We start from the raw sequence: 21,388 nt of genomic DNA on the forward strand, positions 1-21,388 counted from the left end.
TACAAGAGACCCATTTTATTTTTTATTTTTTTATACCCAAGTATTACTCCATTAAATACTACTTTATTTTTTTTCAGTGTTCCAAGATTCATTGTTTATGTACCACACCCATTGATCCATGCAATAAGTGCCCTCCATAATACCTACCACCAGGCTCACCCATCCCCCTATGCCTCTCCCTTCTAAAACCCTCAGTATGTTTCTCAGAGTCCACAGTCTCTCATGCTTTGAAAGAGATCTACTTTACATCTAAAGACATCTGCAGATTAAAAGTAATGGGATAGAGAAACATTTAACATGCAAATGCAGGTGAAAAGAAAGCTGGAGTAGCAAAACTTCTAACTAACAAAATAGACTTTAAACAAAGACTGTAACAAGAGCCAAAGAAAACAACATAATAACAAAGGGAACAATCCAACAGGGAGATATAACAATTGTAAATATTTATGCACCCAACTTAGGAGCATTTAAATACATAAAACAGTTAATAACAAACATAAAAAAAAAAAAAACTAACTGATAATAACACAATAATACTAGGGGACTTTAACACTCCACCAAAATCAATGGACAGATCATCTAAACAGAATATCAACAGGAAACAATGGCTTTGAATGACACACTGGAATACATGCGTTTAACTTATATATTCAGAACACTGCATCTTAAAACAGCAGAATACACAATCTTTTCAAGTGCACTGAATATGCAATAGTCTTTAAAAAAGATTACATATTAGCCCACAAAACAAACCTCAACAAATTCAAGAAAATTGAAATCATGATAGTACATATTTTCTGACCACGATGCTATGAAACTACAAGTCAACACAAGAAAAAAAATCTGTAAAGACCACAAATACATGCTTGTTTAACCAAACAACATGCTACTAAAAAATGAATGGGTCAAACAGGAAATCAAAGAAGAAATTAAAAAGTTCATGGAAACAAAAATGAAAACACAATAGTCCAAAACCTCTGGGATGCAGTTCTAAGAAAAACAGTTCTAAGGGGGAAGTTTATAGCAATACAGGCCTAACTCAAGAAAAATTTCAAATAAACAACCTAACCTTGCACTTAAAGTATCTAGGAAAAGAAGAACAAATAAAACCTTAAACAAGCAGAAGGAAAGAAATAATAAAGATTAGAGCAGAAATAGATGATATAGAATCTAAAAAACAAAACAAAAATAAAAACATGGGATGCCTGTATGGCTCAGTTGGTTAAGCATCCAACTCTTGATTTCAGCTAAGGTCATGATCTCAGGGTCATAAGCTCGAGCCCAGCATTGGGCTCTGTGGTCAACAGGAAGTCTGCTTGAGATTCTCTTCCCTCTCCCTTTCCCTCTGCTCCTCCATCCACACACTCTCTCTCTCTCTCTCTCAAAAATAAATAAATAAATATTTTAAAAAGAATCTAAACAAACAATAGAATGGATCAATGAAACCAGGAGATGGATCTTTGAAAACATAAATAAAACATAAATAAAATTGATAAACCTATATCCAGAAAAAAAGCAAAAGGACCCAAACAAAATCACAAGTAAGAGAGAACTAACAACCAACACCACAGAAATACAATCATAAGAGAATATTATGATAAACAATATGTCAGCAGATTGGAAAACAAGAAGAAATGGACAAATTCCTAGAAAGATATAAACTACCAAAACTGAAACAGAGGGAAATTTTAAAAATTGAAAAGACAGATAACCAGCAAAGATACTGAGTCAGTAATCAAAAATCTCCCAACAAACAAAAGTCCAGGACCAGATGGCTTCACAGGTGAATTCTACCAAACGTTTAAAGAAGAGTAAATACCTATTCTTCTCAACCAAATTTGAAAAAATAGAAAAGGAAGGAAAACTTCCAAATTCATTCTAGGAAGCCAGCATTACTCTGATACCAAAACCAGATTAAGATACCACTGAAAAAGGAGAAATACAGGTCAATATCACTGATGAACATAGATGCAAAAATCCTCAACAAAATATGAGCAAACTGAATTCAACAATACATTAAAAAAATCATACACCATGATCAAATGGGATTTATTCCTGGGATGCAAGGGTGGTTCAATATTCACAAATCAAAGTCATACATCACATAAATAAGAGGAAGAATAAGAACCATATGATCATTTCAATATATGCAGAAAAAGCATTTGACAAAGTAAAACATCCATTCATGATAAAAACCCTCAACAAAAGAGGTTTAGAAGGAACACACCATAACATATTAAAGGCCTTATCTTAAAAACTCACAGCTAACATCATCCTTAATGGGGAAAAAACAAGAGTTTTTCTCCTAGGAATAAGAACAACAAGTATCCACTCTCACTACTTTTATTCAACAAAGTACTGGAAGTCCTATGCCACAGCACTCAGACAACGACAACAACAACAACAACTAATAATAATAATAATAATAATAAAAGGCACCTAAATCAGCAATGAAGAAGTAAAATTTTCACTATTTTCAGAGGACATGCTATTATATATAGAAAACCCAACGACCACCAAAAACTGCTAGAACTGATAAACAAATTCAGCAAAGTCACAGGATACAAAATCAATGTACAGAAATCTATAGCATTTCTATATACCAATAATGAAGCAGTAGAAAGAGATTTTAAAACAATCCCATTTACAATTGCACCAAAATAATAAGACACCTAAGGAATAAACCTAACCAAAGAGATGAAAGACCTATACTCTGAAAATTAGACACTAATGAAAGAAACTGAAGGAGACACAAAGATATGGAAAGACATTCCATGCTCATGGACTGGAAGAATAAATATTGTTGAAATGTCTATACTGCCCAAAGCAATCTACATGGTTACTGTAATCCCTGCCAAAAACACCAAGAGCATTTTTCACAAAACTGGAACAAACAATCCCAAAATTTGTGTGGAACTACAAAAGACCCTGCATAGTAAAAGCAATCTTCAAAATGAAGAACAAGGCTGGAGACATCATAATTTCAGACCATAAGTTTTATTACTAAGCTGCAGTAATCAAAACAGTATGGTATTGGCACAAAACAGACACATAGATCAATAGAAGAGAACAGAAAATCTAGAAGAGTCTTAACTATAGGAAACAAACTGAGGGGTGCTGGAGGGGAGGTAGGTGAAGGGATGGGATAACTGAGTGATGGGCATTAAGGAGGACACATGATGTGATAAGCACTGGGTATTATATGCAAATGATGATTTACTAAACTCTACATCTGAAACTAAGGACATACTATATGTTGGTTAATTGAATTTAAATTAAAAAAAATAAAAAATCCAGAAATAACGCCACAATTATATGGTCAATTGATCTTCAAAAAGGAAGGAAAGAATATCCAGTGGGAAAATGACAGCCTCCTCAACAAATGGTGTTAGGAAAACTGGACCATTGTCTTATACAATACACAGAAATAAATTCAAAATGGATTAAAGACCTAAATATGAGGGGCACCTGGGTGGTGCAGTTTGTTCTGCATCAGACTCTTGGTTTCTGCTCAGGTCTCAAGGTGAGATCAAGCCCCATGTTGGGTTCCATGTTCAGCCAAAGTCTGCTTAAGATTCTCTCTCCCTCTTCCTCTGCCCCTGCCCATGTGCTTGCTCTCTCTCTCTCTCTCTCTCTCTCTCTCAGTCTCTCAAACTTACAAAATCTCAACAGCCCAAAAACAACCCAATTAAAAATGGCAGAAGATATGAACAGACAGTTCTCCAAAGAAGACATCCAGATTGCCAAGAGACACATGAAAAGATGCTCAGCATCACTTATCATCAGGGAAATGCAAATCAAAACTAAATGCAATATCACATCACACATGTCAGAATGACTCAAATAAAAAACACAAGAAACAACAAGTGTTGGCAAGGGTGGAGAGAATGGGACCCTCTTGCACTACTATTGGTAGGAATGCAAACTGGTGCAGCCACTCTGGAAAACAGTACTGAGGTTCCTCAAAAAGTCAAAAACAAAACCACCTGATGTTCCAGCAATTGCACTATTGGTTATTTACCCAAAGAATACAAAAATTCTAATTCAATGGGATACCTGCACCCCTATGTTTATAGTAGCATTAGCTAAGATACAGAAGCAGCCCAAGTGTCCGCTGATTGGTGAATATATAAAGAAGAGGTAGTATATACACACATGGGATTATTATTCAGCCATAAAAAAGAATGAAATCTTGCCATATGGATGGATCAGGAGAGTATTCGGCTAGGCGAAGTAAGTCAGACAGAGAAAGACAAATACTGTATGATTTCACTCATACGTGGAATTGAAGAAATAAACAAAGGAAAATAATGGGAGAGGGAGAGTCAAAGAAAGAGCCAGAATTATAATTACAGAGAACAATCTAATCATTAGGAGAGGGGAGGTGGGTGGGGGAATGGGTTAAATAGGAGATAGGAATTAAGGAGTGGTCCATCCTGATGAGTACAGGGTCATGTATGGAACTGCTGAACCTGAAACTTAGCATAGTACCATATGTTAACTAACTGGAATTAAAAACTAAAAAAATAATAAAAGGACTAGATTTTCTAGTTAGTGATAAAAATAATAGTTCCCCAAGTTTAAAATCGTATATATTTGCATATGAATAGTGGGTCAACTTCTGCATCTGACTTGCTGTGGTTTATCAACAGTGGGCAAGCTGACTCTTACGTGCTGAAGGCATTTCTTCTTCAATAAGCTGATTTTTAAATTAAATTAAAATCAAAACCGTTCTTTTGGATGCTCAGAACAACTGAAAGCCTCTTTAATGATTAAAAACAGCACATGTTGATGCCTTGGAACAGTGTGACCAGTCTAAATATCTTGGAACCTATACTATTCCTCTTTTCCCACTTATCCATGTATTAAAAGGGGGAATATCCTATTGTTCACGCAGGTTGGAAACTCCAAGAGGAGGAAAGAAAGCAAGTAGTCAAAAATCTATTATTCTCCAAGCTAAGGATAGAAAGGAGAGTCTATATGAACTTAGAAGTGAAGAAAGCTGCCTCATACAAATTGGAAAACATCTCTGGCACTGGCTTTAAATTTGAAAACTCATGGATGGAAAGCTGCCTTGCTGGAATCAACTAAGGCTACCAAATTTCTCCAGGTGATTACAGCAGTGTTTGTTTACAGATATCTATTTAAAAGGGCAAGGTAACAAGTTATGCTTTTATTTAAAGCAGGTTACAGTGGCACTCCTGCATCACTAGGCACTAGACCATGAATTAGAAAGAACCTAAGCCTTAGCTAACTGGGATAGGAGAAGATGAATGAATGTATGTTTAAGGTTCTAACTTACACCAAACTGAAAATCTTTTTGCTAAACTAAAACAGGAACCTGAAGTGCCTCATTTGCCATTAAAGTGGCTATTACTATGGTTTAAAAGAACTAACTTAGGGGGCACCTGAGCCTACTTAGTAGGTTAAGCAACTGACTCTTGATTTTGGTTCTGGTTATGATCTCAGGGTTGTGAGATCTAGCCTTGCATGGAGTCCTGCATCAAGCCAGCATCTGGCTATCTGGTCAGTGGGAAGCCTGCTTGAAATTCTCTCTGCTCTTTTCCTCTGCCCCTCCCTCCACACACATGCACACACTCTCTCTCAAATAAATAAAAATAAATAAATAAAAGAACTAACATGATAAAATGGTATTTATTATCTCAGATTTAACAGCTTGCAAGTTTGTTGTCTATACTATTGCAAAGAATAATGAAGTAGAACTATTATTTCTGATTACCAGGATTCCTCACAAGACAAATGTCTCTCATGAGGCTACCTCGATGAGACAAACTTTTAATAAATGCAGCCACAAAGAGCTTGTTTTCTGATAAACTCCTTTGGCCACTTCTGGAGTCCGTGCCTTTCAAATTATTTCTGTGACACACCATCTCACAAATTCCTCCAATGACAATTCTTAGACCTGCATTTTTTTGAGTGAAAAAGTTCAAGGTTCACCACAAAACCTAAAATCCCACAACACCCTCCTGGCTTTGTCACTTGCACACAAATGTTCAACCCCAAAGGGTTTGCTCCAAAACAATTCTAGAGACTCTTATCTCACTGATCATCTCTTTGGCCCAACGATAGATAACTGGTTTGTATTCTCCCTGCATGGCAGAATAACTGGTTCATGGGACTGCATTCTGCCCAGTTGCAAAAGAATCGACTTTGTCTGCCCACCTTGAGCTGTGTGTAAGTCTCTAAAAAAACAACTTTAATGATGGCTCTAAGGGCCAGCTCAAACATTTTCCAGTCTGGATCTCATTGATTTTTCCACGTTTGGGGATTTGCTGGGGATAAGCCATGGAGGAAAAGAAATTGAAAAGACTTGCTTGTCAAAAAGCCACAATTCTAAAGTAGATGTGTGAAATTGCCTTTCCTTGGCCCAAAGTAAACAGGCAATCACCCATCTGGTAAAGACAGAGACCAAAAATACCCGAGGCTAAGACATGACTCTGGATGACAAAAAGTATCCATAAAAGAGGAAAACCATCTCACGAGTATTTTGCCCATACAGTAAAGGAATGACAAATGATTTTGGTATTCTTGAAATTGCTTTTTAAATTATGACTAGACTCAATTCCCTATATTTATTTTATAATAAAGGGGTTCAGGGAAAACAAACAGAAAAACAACTTCATAAATATGTAAATGACAAATTTAGATTTATGTTTTCCCATCCTGATGGAGTTTTTGGTTCTTAACCACCTTATAATAGGACACAAATGTCATTAAATAGAAAGACCCAAAAAAGATGAGGATCTTGACATTTCAATGGACTTTTTTGAGTATGAAAAGCAACCCATATGATCTAGCCCTATAAAACAACTTGATTTGCTTCTCATTTGTTATCCTATTGACAGTGTCCCTACTTATCATGGCCTATGGAACTTGCTTTATCATAAAGCAATTGGCAAACCTTCACCTAGCAAATCACCCAAATACAGTCTAATTTTATTTAGCTTACTATATCAGGGCCTGCCTTCCACTATTCCACCAAAGGGATTCCATTACATCAGTGTCCTTTGAAATGTATTTTGCTTTCCAGTTCAAATAATCTTGATTAATTTCTTCACTGATCCTATGTGGTCTATTCCATACCAGACTATTTGTGCTACTGGTTCATAAACTCCTAGAGAATAAAATTCTTAATTATCCAGTGTGCTCCCTTTATATAATTTCCATCCTCCAGTGCTTTCTAAGTGCTTAAAAATATAGAAATTCTTAGTGTCAACTAGTCAAGAAAGCCCCTGACATCTATTTTCTTGATGAATAATGAGTCTGTTTCCACAGGTAATTAAAATCAATTTTTAAAATAGACATTGAATATGAGACAACTAAAAGCTCCAAGTGGATCAGGAAAACATCTTATTTTTCTTTTAAAAGTGGGGGGCACGGTGTTTCTATTTCAAAGCAGATGAAGACAACTGTCCTAAAAGAATTCTCTGACCAAAAGGCCCATGCCAAAATAATGGTAGCAAACAACTGCTAACAGCATGGATGTTTCCATTAGTTAAGGACAACTTTTTATTCCAGCAACTGTCTTGCCAGTAAAATGTAAATAACGCTTTGAAAGGAGTCCAATTATCTGGTGCAGCAATGTAGTTGAAATAAACAAATCACCCACCTGTCCCTGTATTCCCACATGCCCAGCCACTGCTGAGACTGAGACTGGATAAAAGTTCCTGGACATCAGAGGAAAAGGAAGACGGAGCATTGAGTACCACTGAGTGCCTCTAAACCAACAAGGTAACTGGACATGTCAGAGATTAAACCTATTGTATTATAATGAAATTAACTAAAAGTAAGCAAGAAGTTCAGCCTCAGAGCTGATAGGTTTAAAAACAAAATGATTACTTCTGTGACATTGTTCAAATTAGGGCATCATGGAAGAGTCTTTCATGATATTCTTATTTAAAATAAGATCTTGATTATAAGTCTTTTATTGTTTCTTTCACCTTGTTGACACAACGTTAATAAGGTTTTTAATAGTACCAGGCTCTATTCTTATAATGATTTCTAAAATCATAAAGAGTCATTCATTTCATCATTGAGCTGACCTTGGTCAATTCAGTAAACCCCAGATGATAAGCAAAGCTAAAGAGATGAGAACTTTCACAGTCAATAATAACAGTAACTGACACATTCAATTCCCAGAGACAGGCACACAGTGAGCACTCAAAATTATTGTTTGAATGAACAGGTGAAAGATACATATCTACTCATGGATTGTTCCTACCTGGCATTAGAATACTGTATACCTGAGATAGATGAAAACAGCTGAACATCACATACATAGATTTGCTATATGCATATACATTCCATTGTTCAAGTAATTAAACATTTCACCGTGTATATATATGCATGAGGCTGAAGACATTTTTAAAAGATTCTATGTGAGCAACCAGGGGATAACAAACCACATGAATTGCAAAACAGTATATCTAGCTTCAAAGATGCTACTTCAGGTCCAAGGGGATCTAATCAACCTCTTTGTTGAAGTAAAGATAAAAGTTTTTGACAGCAAATGCTATTCTGATAAAATGGAATTTTCGATTACTCTATGAACATCTGGTCCATGCTACCATTTCTGGAGACCAGCAGCACACTGCTTTGCAATGTCACAAAATATTCTCCATTGAGAACACCCTGTTTTGCCAAGAGAATAATTGAAATGAGTGTTTGGAAATTTAGTGAGATGAGAGGTGAGTCAGGGGGATAGGTAAGAGGATAAGCAAAGGATGTTCAGTCACTAAATCATAATTTCATTAAAAGTCTAGAGAAAATAAAATTACACATTGCTGATATACTTTTGGAAGTGTAAATATCTTAATATACCTGTGATTGAAACCAGAATATGCATAGTATGAAACCTACAGAATATTTTCATGGTTAATTTGTAATAGCAGTTGTATTAGGCACAGATCAAGTTCTTTCGATCCATGTTTTACACAACAAACGTGTTAAATGATATTCAGGTCATAAACTACCAAATAAACAAGTTTAATAAAATCCAAAAGGATTTGTATTTCCAGAAATAAAGCAATCATTACATCGTGTTTAGATGTATTTGTATACAAAAGCAAATAGCTGTTATTTTGAATTTCTGTATGTTGTTTCCATGTGGTATCAATTAGCATGGGAGGCAAACCAAGTCAGTGTTGTCGTGAACTCCAAACTAGATCCACATTAGTGCAACTAGAGTCATCTTTTCAGTTGATGAATTTATAATCAATAATTAAAATCATAAAGTAAGAGACAATGAGTATGATTTGAAACAAATTAGTTGAGCTTGGGACTAGAATGTATAGTTCTAGGACATGATTCCCAAAAGGACTACATATTTAAGTAAACATAATGGTATATCCAAGTCATGACAAATGGTCATGCAAAGAAGCATGGAAGAGAAGGAAGCTATTAACCCCAGCACTACTCAACCCAGAAATAACTGAGAGGAAGAGATTCAAACCCAGTGATACCCCTAACTATGCAAAAAAAAAAACCCGTGAATCTCTGGCACCTCTACCTCTCTAATGGTCAGTTACTCTTCTTGGAGACTGTCTGCTGCAGTCGCATAAGGCAAAATTCTTGGCCTTGCCAGAAGTTGGTAATTTTACCAAATAAGGCAAATTCGGGAAGAAAAGGCATTGGTTAAAGGATTTAAGCTCAGCACCAAATCACCTCAAGAACAAATCAGGCAGTAAAATATGCTGAATGACAACACTTCCTTGCTCTCAAGGCACTCTGAGAGCTACAGAGAGATAACATTCCAAAAAGTGCTATATGTAAATAGAAAGTGCAGGATAAAGAATTCTCCATCACCTTCTTTTCGGGGAAGCCATGACAATAAGAGCTGAATTACTGGGGACAAGCTGAGACATATTAATTCAAGGGCACTCAAATGATAAATGAATGTGTAATTCAATCACCTGGCAACAAGGAAATTCAGCTCAACCAGTTCATTAACCAAGTGACCTAGACTTAGGCAAGTTGAGTGATACTAGGATTGATAATAATCTGGAAAGCAGATTCCTGTCGTTCCTTCTTACCTCCACCCTAACCCAGCTCATTACTGTTAGGTTGGGGCAGTCAAAACACAATCCAGACACAAGGGGCTAAACCCCTGGCTTTGCCCTTTGGGTGCAAAAGCCTTCCAGACATTGTTCTTCTTTGGTGGTATATACCTGATTCTAGGTTCCATCCCTAGAGGACTGTTCTCAAAGATGGGCTGCTGAAAATTAAGGGATTTGGGACTTTACTCTGAAAGTCATGAAGTACCTTTAACATTCACACTAAGCATTCTTCTGCTGTAGCAGTTAGGAGAACAAAACCCAAAGAAACTTCGGCAGTGTTTAGAAGCACAGGACCCAGGTGTCTGGGAAAGTGGGGAGCAAATATAATTTATACCTTTTCCTCAATGCTGGCAACACAGTAATAGCTCACTGAACAACCCATTCCTGCTCAAAGAAAAAATTAACAGATGCATAAAATTATCTCTATATTGAAAATCCTAATATTCCTTATCAATCATGGGTCTCTATACATGCAAAGAAAAATGCTGTGCTAATATCCAAGTTAGAAAACACAGAAATCTACAGACATGAAATCCAAGGTAAGCCAAAACAAGGGCACTTGGGTTTGAGATGCCCATCACAGCATCAATGAACCAAAGACGCCAGGGACTATCTTTCTCCCCCTCAAAGAATCTTTGAGACTTTCAGTGCAGGTCTGAGTCCAGAGAAGATTCCATTTTCCCTCGTGACCTTTCCAAATTGGTAGTCCCCAGAAGAAACAGTACCATATTGCCCTGGAATTAATATACCTAGAACTATTCTTGTTAGAATGGTTACGAGATCAGGTCTATGTGGTTAATTGGCTCAGTGATTGTCTTTCAACTACTCTGCCTCAGGATAAAATGAGAAGTACTATGTGAATCCTAGTTTGAGATAGTAAAATGCTATAAAATGTTAATTATTGAAATTGTTGCTGTTGTTTGAGGTAGCAATAACTGAGGTGACACAATTTACATGCCCAGCCTAGAGCTTATTTGAGATATAACAGTTAAATACTATTACCGAAACCTCATAAGTTACTGGGAACTCATAAGGTAGAGCCTGAGATGTAAGCACAACTTGAATTCCGTCTGTACCCAAAGGTTAATGACTCAGCCAAACGAAAGTGAAAGAAAGCAAACTCAAGGGTTGGCTTAAGATTTAGCCACTGCTGGAATGATGGAAAAAAAATTAAGATATATATGTGAAAACTGAATACTGAGAAAAAAATATGAAAGTGTTGCCAAAATGGAACAGCAAAAAGTGTCTGTGTGTACATGCATGTGTTTAATCATCACCTTCTATGTAGGAGAGTCTTGGAATAATGCCACATGTTTGCTTTAGAAAACTCTCATTATTATACAATCTACATGATATATGTATATATGTGTATGTATATATGTGTATATATATGTGTATATATATATGTGTATATATATGTATATATATATATACATATGTATATATATATATATATATACACACACACACACAACACATCCCACTTGTAAGAAACACTCCCTCAGAAAAATTAAGCATAGTCCACTGATACTGTTTTCTAGAAAAATGCGACAAAAATTAAAACAGAGCTATTCTAGCCAGGCATAAAGTGAGAATCAATTATGACCATTTCCTTTCCCGGATTCACTTCATTTTAAAAAACATCTAATTAAAACCCTTTCTGATATAAATGAAAAAGCACTTTTTTGGGATACAAGGCTAGTAAGTGATACATACCGGTCTATACCCTGTGACCCACTACTAATCCTCTGAGAATTAAACAGTCTCTGTTTCAGTTATATAAATGTCCAGTTTTCTCATCTTTAGTCTTAGTAAGGTTGCCCAGAAAGTATATTATCTCCATGGATGTCACCACTTGCCAGTTAGGGAAGAAAGCAATGCACAATTAGTAATGACCTCTATATATTATAGACTTTGACACTTGAGCCCTCTGGGGAGGGGATGGATTTGGGGCCATTTAACAGAATCTACAATGACAAACTTTTTTTCCATGAAAAACATTTCCTTTTTTGAATTGTGCAATTTTTCCCCCTTTGGATTCATTTATAAGACCAAAACAAAAGCATTTAATGATGTTTACAGTGAAATGAAACAGCTGAAGACCAGCACATAATCACCGTATTTTGTTTTCTCCTCTTTAAGTCTTTTAGCAGTGGGGCTTCCAGCTGAGCTTGCATCTAGCTTCTCTCAAGACATAGCCACGCATTCTGAAGCTTCACTGAGCCTAAACACCAAGCTGAATTCATAGTTCTTAATTGAAAAAGACAGGCTGTTTTCCCAGCATGTTTGCATCAATAAAACATTGAAAATGACATTTGTGCCCAAGTCCATCTGAACACTCTGCCTTAGCAGAACTCTGCTAATGTTTTCATACCCTGGTTTATGCCCAGCATGGTTTTAAATAGCTCCTCTTGCTAAAGCATGTGTGGCTGTATTCACAAAAACAGACTCGTCTTCATATATGAGAAAGCCAGTCCTGAGCTTTGTTTTGAGGTGTTTTTCATATGCCCAGAATGTTGCTTGGAGTCAGCCATGTTTTCTTACACCGGTCTCTCCTATGATCAATGGCAGGCATGTGTATGGAGGCTAGAGGGATTTGGCATAGCAGCCCCACAGACAAAATTGGAAGTTTGGTACTTTCTCTCTTCAGTAAAGGGCATACAATCTGTGGTCAGAGAACAGAGTCTCTCTCTGAGTAAATTTAACTAGTTTAATACGGAAATAAAACCCACCCCTTTGGTCTCATTAGTGCTATGTTCTGTGCAACTCGACTGATCAGTTAAATTTCATGTACTAAAGCAGAAAGAGGCATTTACTCCTGGTGAGAAGGCATCTGTTCATTTTCTATGTGCTCAGTGCAGTTATTATTGGAGAGAATGTATGCAATATGTACATGTAGTCAGCTTTTAAAATGCCTGAACATTATACAAACCTAGGGGATCCACTAGGCTAGATCCACTAGGGAGGATAAAGAAGAATCTGGTCTGGTGTCAGGACATCTCACAACTCTAGATGCTCTTCAGCATGAGCACAGTGCACGCCTTGACCACACACTCATTACAGTAAAGTAGTATAGTGTACCTACAAACATTCTGGGTTCTCTGTGATCTATGGCTGTGACTTACATCCAACCAGCTCTTACCATGGTCAGGCATCTGAGATCCCATGGAGGTCACGCTGGTGTTCAGCACGTCGTTGACAGCAGTATCACAATACAGGCTCCGCTGGACATCATGCTCACTGTCAGTCTGGTCGCTCTCTTCATGACCACTATCCTTCAGGCTGTTGCCCTCTAAGTCCTTGAAGGTAGAGCTGCTGGGTTGAAGAAAGAATGAGAATTAACAACTGTGATCATCTAATTTTTAAAATCTTTCAGAGCCAGGATGATGTCAGCTCTCTGGTGAGGTCAACAGTGACTAGATTGCCCAAAAGAGTAGAAAGAAGAGGAATTTCTGTTTAGAGATAATGGAACTTGGGACATCTGGGTGGTTCAGTTGATTGACTGTCCAACTTGTGATTTCAGCTCAGGTCATGATCTTACGGGTTGTGAAATCGAGCCCCGCATCACATCAGGCTCCGTGCTCAGTAGGGAATTTTCTTGGGATTCTCTCGCTCCTTATCCTTCTGCCTCTCTCTCAAGTAAGTAAATAAGTAAATAAATCTAAAAAAAATAAAGATAATGGAACTTAATGCTGCAGAGAGGTTCCCACTATTGGATGTTGATGTAGCTAATACTTTCATTCCATTATCTTCAACATTACTACAGGCACGGTGGAAGAAGGTAAAATCTGAAACAACAACCTGCAAATAATATCACCATTTCATAAGGTTTTCCCTCTTCTTATATAATTAAAGTAAAATAATAGATAATGTTTACTGAGCAATTACTATACATAAGGCACTATTCTAAGTGCTTGACATGAATTAACTTTTTTTAATCACCACAACTATGTAAGAGAAAGGTACCACAAATATTCCCATTTACAGATGAGAAAAACAGAAGCACACAGAAGTTACGTAACTCACCCAAGGTCATACAGCTGATAAAAATGCAACAGATCTAAGACCAAACCCAAGCAGTCTGGCTCCAGAGCCTGGACCCTTAACCACTATGTATACTGCTTTTCCAAAGATGTCTACTAATCCCCAGCAATTGAAGTGGCAGAAATTGAGGTAATGCAATTAAAATAGAAAGGATTATCGGGATCAGAGAACTCAGATCAGTTTTAACTGAGAAAGTCAGAGAGACAGTTTCAAAGAAAACAGGGAGAGGAAGGAACTGAGAAGAGAAGCCTCAATGCATGCACAGTAAGACAAAAGTGAGAACCAGAGAGTGAGTTCTAATAAAACTGTGGGTGCGGTTATGCTAAGAATATGAAAACTTGCAGCTGAGGAGTTTATGGGCCAATTTTTTTTTGTATTTATTAAATCAATCCACCATACAATGCCCTAAACATACAATCCAAGAACCTTGAAAAAAAAATAGAGGATAATACCTAAGGTACATCCATAGAGGCCCCACCTGCTATTTCTAATACTTTGTATGTCCTGACAGAATCCACAGATGTGCAACAGTATGCAACAGATGTGCAACATAATCCATAAATTATGAATCTGAAATACCTAGTGAATGATGAACCTGTTCCCCCATCAGTGAGGAAGCAGCAAAGACAGACTCAAGAAAATGTGTTGTCTCAACAACGGAGAGTCATGCTTGTGTATTAGGACAAGTCCCAACGGACCTACTATACCTGTGAAAAGGGAGCCTGTGGAGAGAATAGTGCAAACTTGTTTGATGTGCTCAACCTTGTACATCCACAGGCCTGGCTCTTTGAGGCCTCGGTAAGAACATTCAGTACACATGATGAAGAGCTATGCCATGGACACAGTAGAAACACTGTCACTCACCACATTGGTCAATAAGAATCACTGCAGATTTTTAACATATGACCAACCTAGATGTAGAATTCTTGCTGCTCTGAATATGAAAAAGAAAGGATCAAAAGGGCACTAACTGGGAAGCCATAATTATAAGAAAATGAAGAGCAGGAGCGAGTAAAGCATTGACCTGTTTGCTAATTATTTTCAGAAAGGATCACTGAGCATCACCTGTATTAAAACTAAAATCGTTCAATAAGCCAACTCACTCAGCTCCTCCAAATTATGTCATGCAGCTCCTCAGCTCTGTGGACCCACCAGCATGTAGTTCTATTAAAAAACCAATCATCTTAAAATTCTTTTATGGTCAAGAAGACCAATTGGAAATGCAGGCTTTAGAGTGTGTAGCCATTTCTAGCTTTACAGCACAGATGTGGTGGTGTCCTGTAAATACTAATGCCAGAGCTTGAACAGATTCAAAGTCTGTCTTTTAGAAAAAATAGTATTTGGTCCTTCCCACATGGACTCCTGATTTTCAGAATAAAGGAAATGACCTACCTGGTTTGTATACTTTGAAAACAAAATTAATTTTTTGACCTGCATTTCTGGTACCTGGAGCACATGAAAATTTCTTCAATCTACAACACAAAATTGTTGCTCTAAGCCAGAGACATCAACCCTGAATTGAGTGCATTTCAGCAGTTGCCAAAATAGGCTTGAGACATATGTTGAAGAGGAATATGAGAACAATGCAATTTGCCATCCCTTAGACCAAGGCTTCTCAACCTTGGCACTATTGACATTTTGGGCTGCATAATTTGTTGTTGTCAGAGACCATCCTGCCCATTGTAGAATGTACAGCAGCATCCCCGGCCTCTATTCATTAGATGCTAGTAGTGCTTCTCCCAGAAATTATAACCCAAAAGGTCTCCATATATTGCCAAATCATCCTCAGTTAAAAACCACTGCTTTAGGTTCTTTAAAACTCTATTCCTGCGGCATGCTGGATTTCCAGACTATGGTGGAAAGAGTGCTGTCATTAGAACAAGTGACAATCCATACTGTGCCACCTCATTGATTGGACCTTGGGCCTGATAGCTAATGTCTTTGAGCCTCAGTTTCCTTGTCTGTAAAATGCATTTGCTAAAACCTTCTTTGCAAGGCCATTTTGAGGACTCAGCGAGATACCCTACATGAAGTACTGGGTAAATACAAAAGCTCAAAAAATGGTTATTGTTTAATATGATCATTACGCCATATGGTAATGTCTTCATTGAGTTACAATTAAATATTATGTCTGTGGTGTTTTTCTAGGATTGATACAGGAAATCTGTAGTTAAATAATGTTTCTCTATCTTCCATAAACTATAGTCAGACACTGTTCACTATGTTAATTGCTTCTAGATTTCAGGAACAGGAAAAGAAATTCTGTCAAATGTGTGTCCTTCTGTTATTGAAAAATGAGAACTATGTACTCTGGTGTACTTACCATTTTGTCTTGGCTTCTCAAAAGCCTCACAATAAATATAATATTAATTGCTGTGATTTGAATGTCAAGGATCACTATTTATGTTCACCCAATTGGTTTAGATCTGCTTTTTTAAAGTTTGATCATCCATTTTTATACATCCGAATATTACAAACTATCTCAGAGATTTTGTTTTTTAGATAGAAATGAGAGACTTAATAAAATAGTGAAGGATTGGCTACTTGGAACTGGTAGTGTAAGTGTAAAAGGTATTCTTGGCTAAAATCAAAAACACAAGAAATAACAAGTGTTGCTTAGAATGTGGAGAAAAAGGAACCCTCATGCACTGCTGGTAGGAATGCAAACTGGTGCAGCCACTGTGGAAAATAATATGGAGTTTCCTTAAAAAATTAAAAATACAACAAACCTACCATCCAGTAATCCCAATCCTGCATATTTACCCCCAAAATACAAAAACACTAATTTGAAAGGCTATACGTACCCCTATGTTTATTGCAGCATTATTTATTATAGCCAAGTTCTGGAAGCAGCCTAACAATCCATCAGTAGTTGAATGGATAAAAAAGAGGTGGTATAGTGTGGTGCATAAACAATGAATTTTGGAACACTAAAAAGAAATAAAATAAAATAAAATGGAAAAAAAAGAAGAAGAGGTGGTATATATATGAAGGAACATTATTCAGCCACGAAAAGAATGAAATCTTGCCACCTTCAACAACATGGATGGAGCTAGAGAGTATAATGCTAAGCGGAAACTGGTCAGTCAGAGAAAGATGAACACCATACAATTTCACTCACATGTGGAATTTAAAAAAAAAACAAAACAAAGAAAGAGAGAGAGGGAGAGAGAAGCGAGCCAAGAAAAAGACTCTTAGCTACAGAGAACAATCTGACAGTTACCAGAAAGGAGGTGGGGGGGGATGGGTGAAATAGGTGATGGGGATTAAGAGTACACTTAATGATGAGCACTGAGTAGTGTATAGTATTGCTGAATCACTTTATTGTACACTTGAAACTAATATAACACTGTATGTTAATTATACTGGAATTGAAATTAAAAACTTAGTAAAAATTTTTTAAAAGACTCCCAAAGTGATAGCTATGTATTCTCCGAAAAAAAAAAAAAAAGTAAGAGATCTAACTCTCCTCCTGCAAACCCTGGAATAGTTAACCCACTTAAAGATCAGTTTGTCTATGTGATGAACTAAGTACCACTTACTCTAGTCTTGTAAGGACATTTAGTGACTTAATCAATGGATATGGGGAAAGTTTAAGACCCAGTGAGCAAGATGTTGCAAATTGTGAAACAGCCTGGTAAATGGCTACTCACCCAAAACAAATAACATTTATCTTAGGCATAAAAAAATGCTAATTTCACTTGTTTTATTACCTGTGTACCTCTTGGGAAATGAAAAACTTGTAAACCAACTTTTGTGGGACAATAAATTAGGGGTACCTATTTGCAATGGTATTGTAAATGCAAATGTTTCTATGACCATGCTGGTGGCCAACAAAGGGATAGATTTGTTTGAAAACACCCAGAGCAAGACTCTGAACATAAGAGTTACTCACAAAATGCTTCATGAATAATCCTTATTCTAATTCTGGCCTGTATTTATCCTTTAAAATATTGGAAATCTTTCCAAAAGCTAGAATAATCTGAAAGGAAACAGGTCATATCTTCCTAGTAGATGACACCACATACCCAAGGAATGCCATCTAAGAGTAATAATGAGAAGGAAGTAAAAGTAAAGAGTATTGTAATTATATTTAGAGAATATAAGGATGATTCTTCAGTGGTTCCCGGATCTCCTCCCTCATCACAATCGCCTTGGGAACCTATGAAAACTGGAGATTCTCTAGGGATGGAGCTAAAGACTGCATTTAACAAGCTTCCCACATGATTCTAATGCACATCAAAGGTCAGAAATTGCTGGGTTTTTTTTTTAAAGATTTTATTTATTTATTTGACAGAGAGAGATAGTGAGAGAGGGAACACAAGCAAGGGGAGTGGGAGAGAGAGAAGCAGACTCTCAGCTGAGCGGGGAGCCAGTGTGGGGCTGGATCCCAGAACCTGGGGCCATGACCTGAGCCAAAGGCAGACGCTTAATGCCAGAGCCACCCAGGAGCCCCAGAAATTGCTGTTCACAGGGAACTTTAGTGCTCGCTCTCATTGGAAAAAATGCTGAGATTTTCTTCAACTTCGTTCATCCATTCATTCAAGAAACACATACCAGCCCTTGTTATAGACAAGGCACGATACCAGGTGCGGCAAAACCCCCAGAACAATCTGGGTGGAAAAGGAAAGCAATCTGTATGCTTTAGGAGTCGAGGTTCATTTTCCTCACCACACTGCTATGCTATCTTGTTCATTTCCTGCTTTATTTTCTTTGTGCTCCAGCCTCATGCCCTGCTTGTCATTGCTCCAGAAGCACTACAGGTGTAGATATCAAACAGCAGCACAGAAACCAAGCATGAAGAAAGAGAGTGTTGTAGCAGGAGCAAAGTGCAACTGCCGGCTTTCCTTGCGCTGAGAAGATACCAAGGAAACAAACAGAGCAGGAAGGAAGCACATCCAGAAAAAAATTCTGAACTGTCTCGGTTTGTTAATCTGGAATCCTGACATAAACCTTGGGTATACCTGCAGGTTTTAGGTGATGTTCTGAAAACAAACGAAAATATGGAAATATAACACCAGATTCCGTGGTGCAAAGATGATGTGCCATCTATCTTCCCTTTCCCTTCAAGATCCACACTTTATCCTTCTCAGCTTTGATTTGTGCTTAGGGAAACCCCCTTGCTCTCTGTCTTTCTGTTGGCTTACCCGAGCGAGAGAGAAAAAGAAGCCTGGGTGTAAACTGTCTGGACAAGACAGGTAATGACTGCTGGAGAATGCCAAAAAGAAGGGTCCAAGAAGCATCCGTGGATAAGTTGGAAGTAAAGAGAGGAAAAGAAAAAATGGATAGGAAAAGAAGTTCTCAAAACTCTCCTGAAATTGGATTCAAAGAAACAGGACTTGAAGGGCGCCTTGGTGACTCAGTCAGTTAAGCATCTGCCTTTGGCTCAGGTCATGAACTTGGGGTCCTGAGATCCAGCCCCATTTCTTCCCTTCCTGCTCCCTGCTTAGCAGGGAATCTACTTCTCCCTCTGCCATTCCCCCTGCTTATGCTCCTACTCTCTCTCTCTCTCTCTCAGATAAATAAATAAGATCTTTTAAAAAAAAGTGACAGGATTTGATAGTAAAATTAAAACTGATAACAAGATTCAGAATTTCCTGGCTGCGAGATTTTTCCATGTGTGTAAATGGATCCTCAAGAAACTACATACAGTGAAAGCCCTTTCAAACATTACTGGGAGCTATTTGAACACAGTTTGCAGGGTTTTTATCACCTGGTGTTACCACTCTCTCTTAACATTTTCCACACATTTTACATTTTAAAAACCTTAGTCCCCAGAAAAGCATAGCACACAAGACCTCCTGTATCTTTCCAGGTATTGTGTTTTGTCTAAACTCAATGGATCCCATAAATTCCAAGGCCTTTGTGGTTTTTCAAAGCCCTCAAGGTTCCAAAAACAGAACCTGGCTGTGAAGTTACTCTAATCAGTGCACATAAAGAGGGGCTGTTTTCCTATGAAAACAAATCAGTCAGACAATTTTGAATTCCTTACCTTTGAGTTTATTCTGTGAGCTAAGGAAATATTCAAAATGGAGTCCTCCCAAATCCTCAGAAAAAATTCCAAACTGTGCTATGACAGGTAATGCTGGGCTATTCATTTTAATTAACCATAATTAATGATCATCACTTAAGGTCACAAGCATTCCAGACCAATATAGATAAACCTAACATGTTTTCAGGGGTTACTGCACATCATGAATTAAATTAAATATTAATTAAAGTGGCTTGTTCAACAAGCCAGTTCATTCTTCAAATCCTATTCATCTGGTGATATAAATTTATGGGATCAGAGCTGGCAAAATAATAGCATTTTCACATCTTCTCTACTGTAGCTCTAACATACCCTGCTTGCCTCTCTATTTTATTTATATTATTTTAACAAACACGCTCAGAGTTTAATTTTAGTCGCAAATAACCCCTGGACTATTCAAGAGCATATCTGCATGAAGCAATAATAAAGGCATCAACTGAATAGTCAGTCCTGGTTTTTCAGCACAATAAATTCTCCATTTTGTTTGGTTCTCCCTCCTTAGTGGGATCCCTGAACCTTGGTGCACCACACATGGAAACTTCCTTGGCAGTCTTCAGCTCCGTACTCTGCAGCTCCATGGATAACTGAGTTATGACCAACCAATCACACATACCCTAATTTTGAATGCTGTATTTGAAACACTTCCAAATATTTTAAGAAATATGGAATTCATGCAAAGATTCTTTTCCTCCCTCATCTACAAAATTCTTAAATATAAGAAATTAGTTAATCCGCATTAACATAGCTTTAAGATGATTCCAGTGTTGATGGAACAACCGCAATCTTGAAATTCATTGAAAGTTCCACATGAGAAACTGCTTTAAGGCCTCTCTTAATTTAAGTGCAGAGCAACAAGAATTTTTATATGAACATGATTTTGAAAGTATCTGTTTTCTAATATTAGATTTCAAAATCATCATATAAAACCGTATTTTAATACGACCCCAGTTTTTTTAATTTGTGTTTATGCATACCTTTTGATGTAAAGGAATATGGTAAAATGCCAACAGTGATTATTTTGGCATAATGGAATTATCAGTGATTTTTTTTAATGTTTTTCTGAATTTTTCAAATTTCTTACAATAAGCAGATGGGCATTCGTTGTAAAATCCCAAAACAAAGGCATCATGGGGCACCTGGGTGGCTCAGCCAGTTAAGCACCCGACTCCTTAGTTTTGGCTCCACTCATGGTCTTGGGGTCATAAGATCCAGCCCCAAAGTCAGCCACCCTGCTCAG

At 37.2% G+C, this 21,388-nt stretch overlaps 1 protein-coding gene across 3 annotated transcripts in view; it reads right to left on the reverse strand.

The window, feature by feature from the left end:
- Positions 1 to 21,388, reverse strand: part of PCDH19 (protocadherin 19) — a 143,431-nt gene that overhangs the window by 54,503 nt on the left and 67,540 nt on the right. For 2 of the 3 annotated variants that reach the window (XM_004777177.3, XM_004777179.3), the window contains one exon: positions 13,219 to 13,391. In XM_004777177.3, the coding sequence (XP_004777234.1) occupies positions 13,219 to 13,391 (173 nt within the window). The remainder of the gene's footprint in view (positions 1 to 13,218; positions 13,392 to 21,388) is intronic. The other variant, XM_004777178.3, reaches the window with a different exon arrangement.

This window comes from Mustela putorius, unplaced genomic scaffold (genome assembly GCF_011764305.1).
Source record: "Mustela putorius furo isolate JIRA1106 unplaced genomic scaffold, ASM1176430v1.1 tig00000842_pilon_pilon_pilon, whole genome shotgun sequence".
Lineage (NCBI taxonomy): Eukaryota > Metazoa > Chordata > Mammalia > Carnivora > Mustelidae > Mustela > Mustela putorius.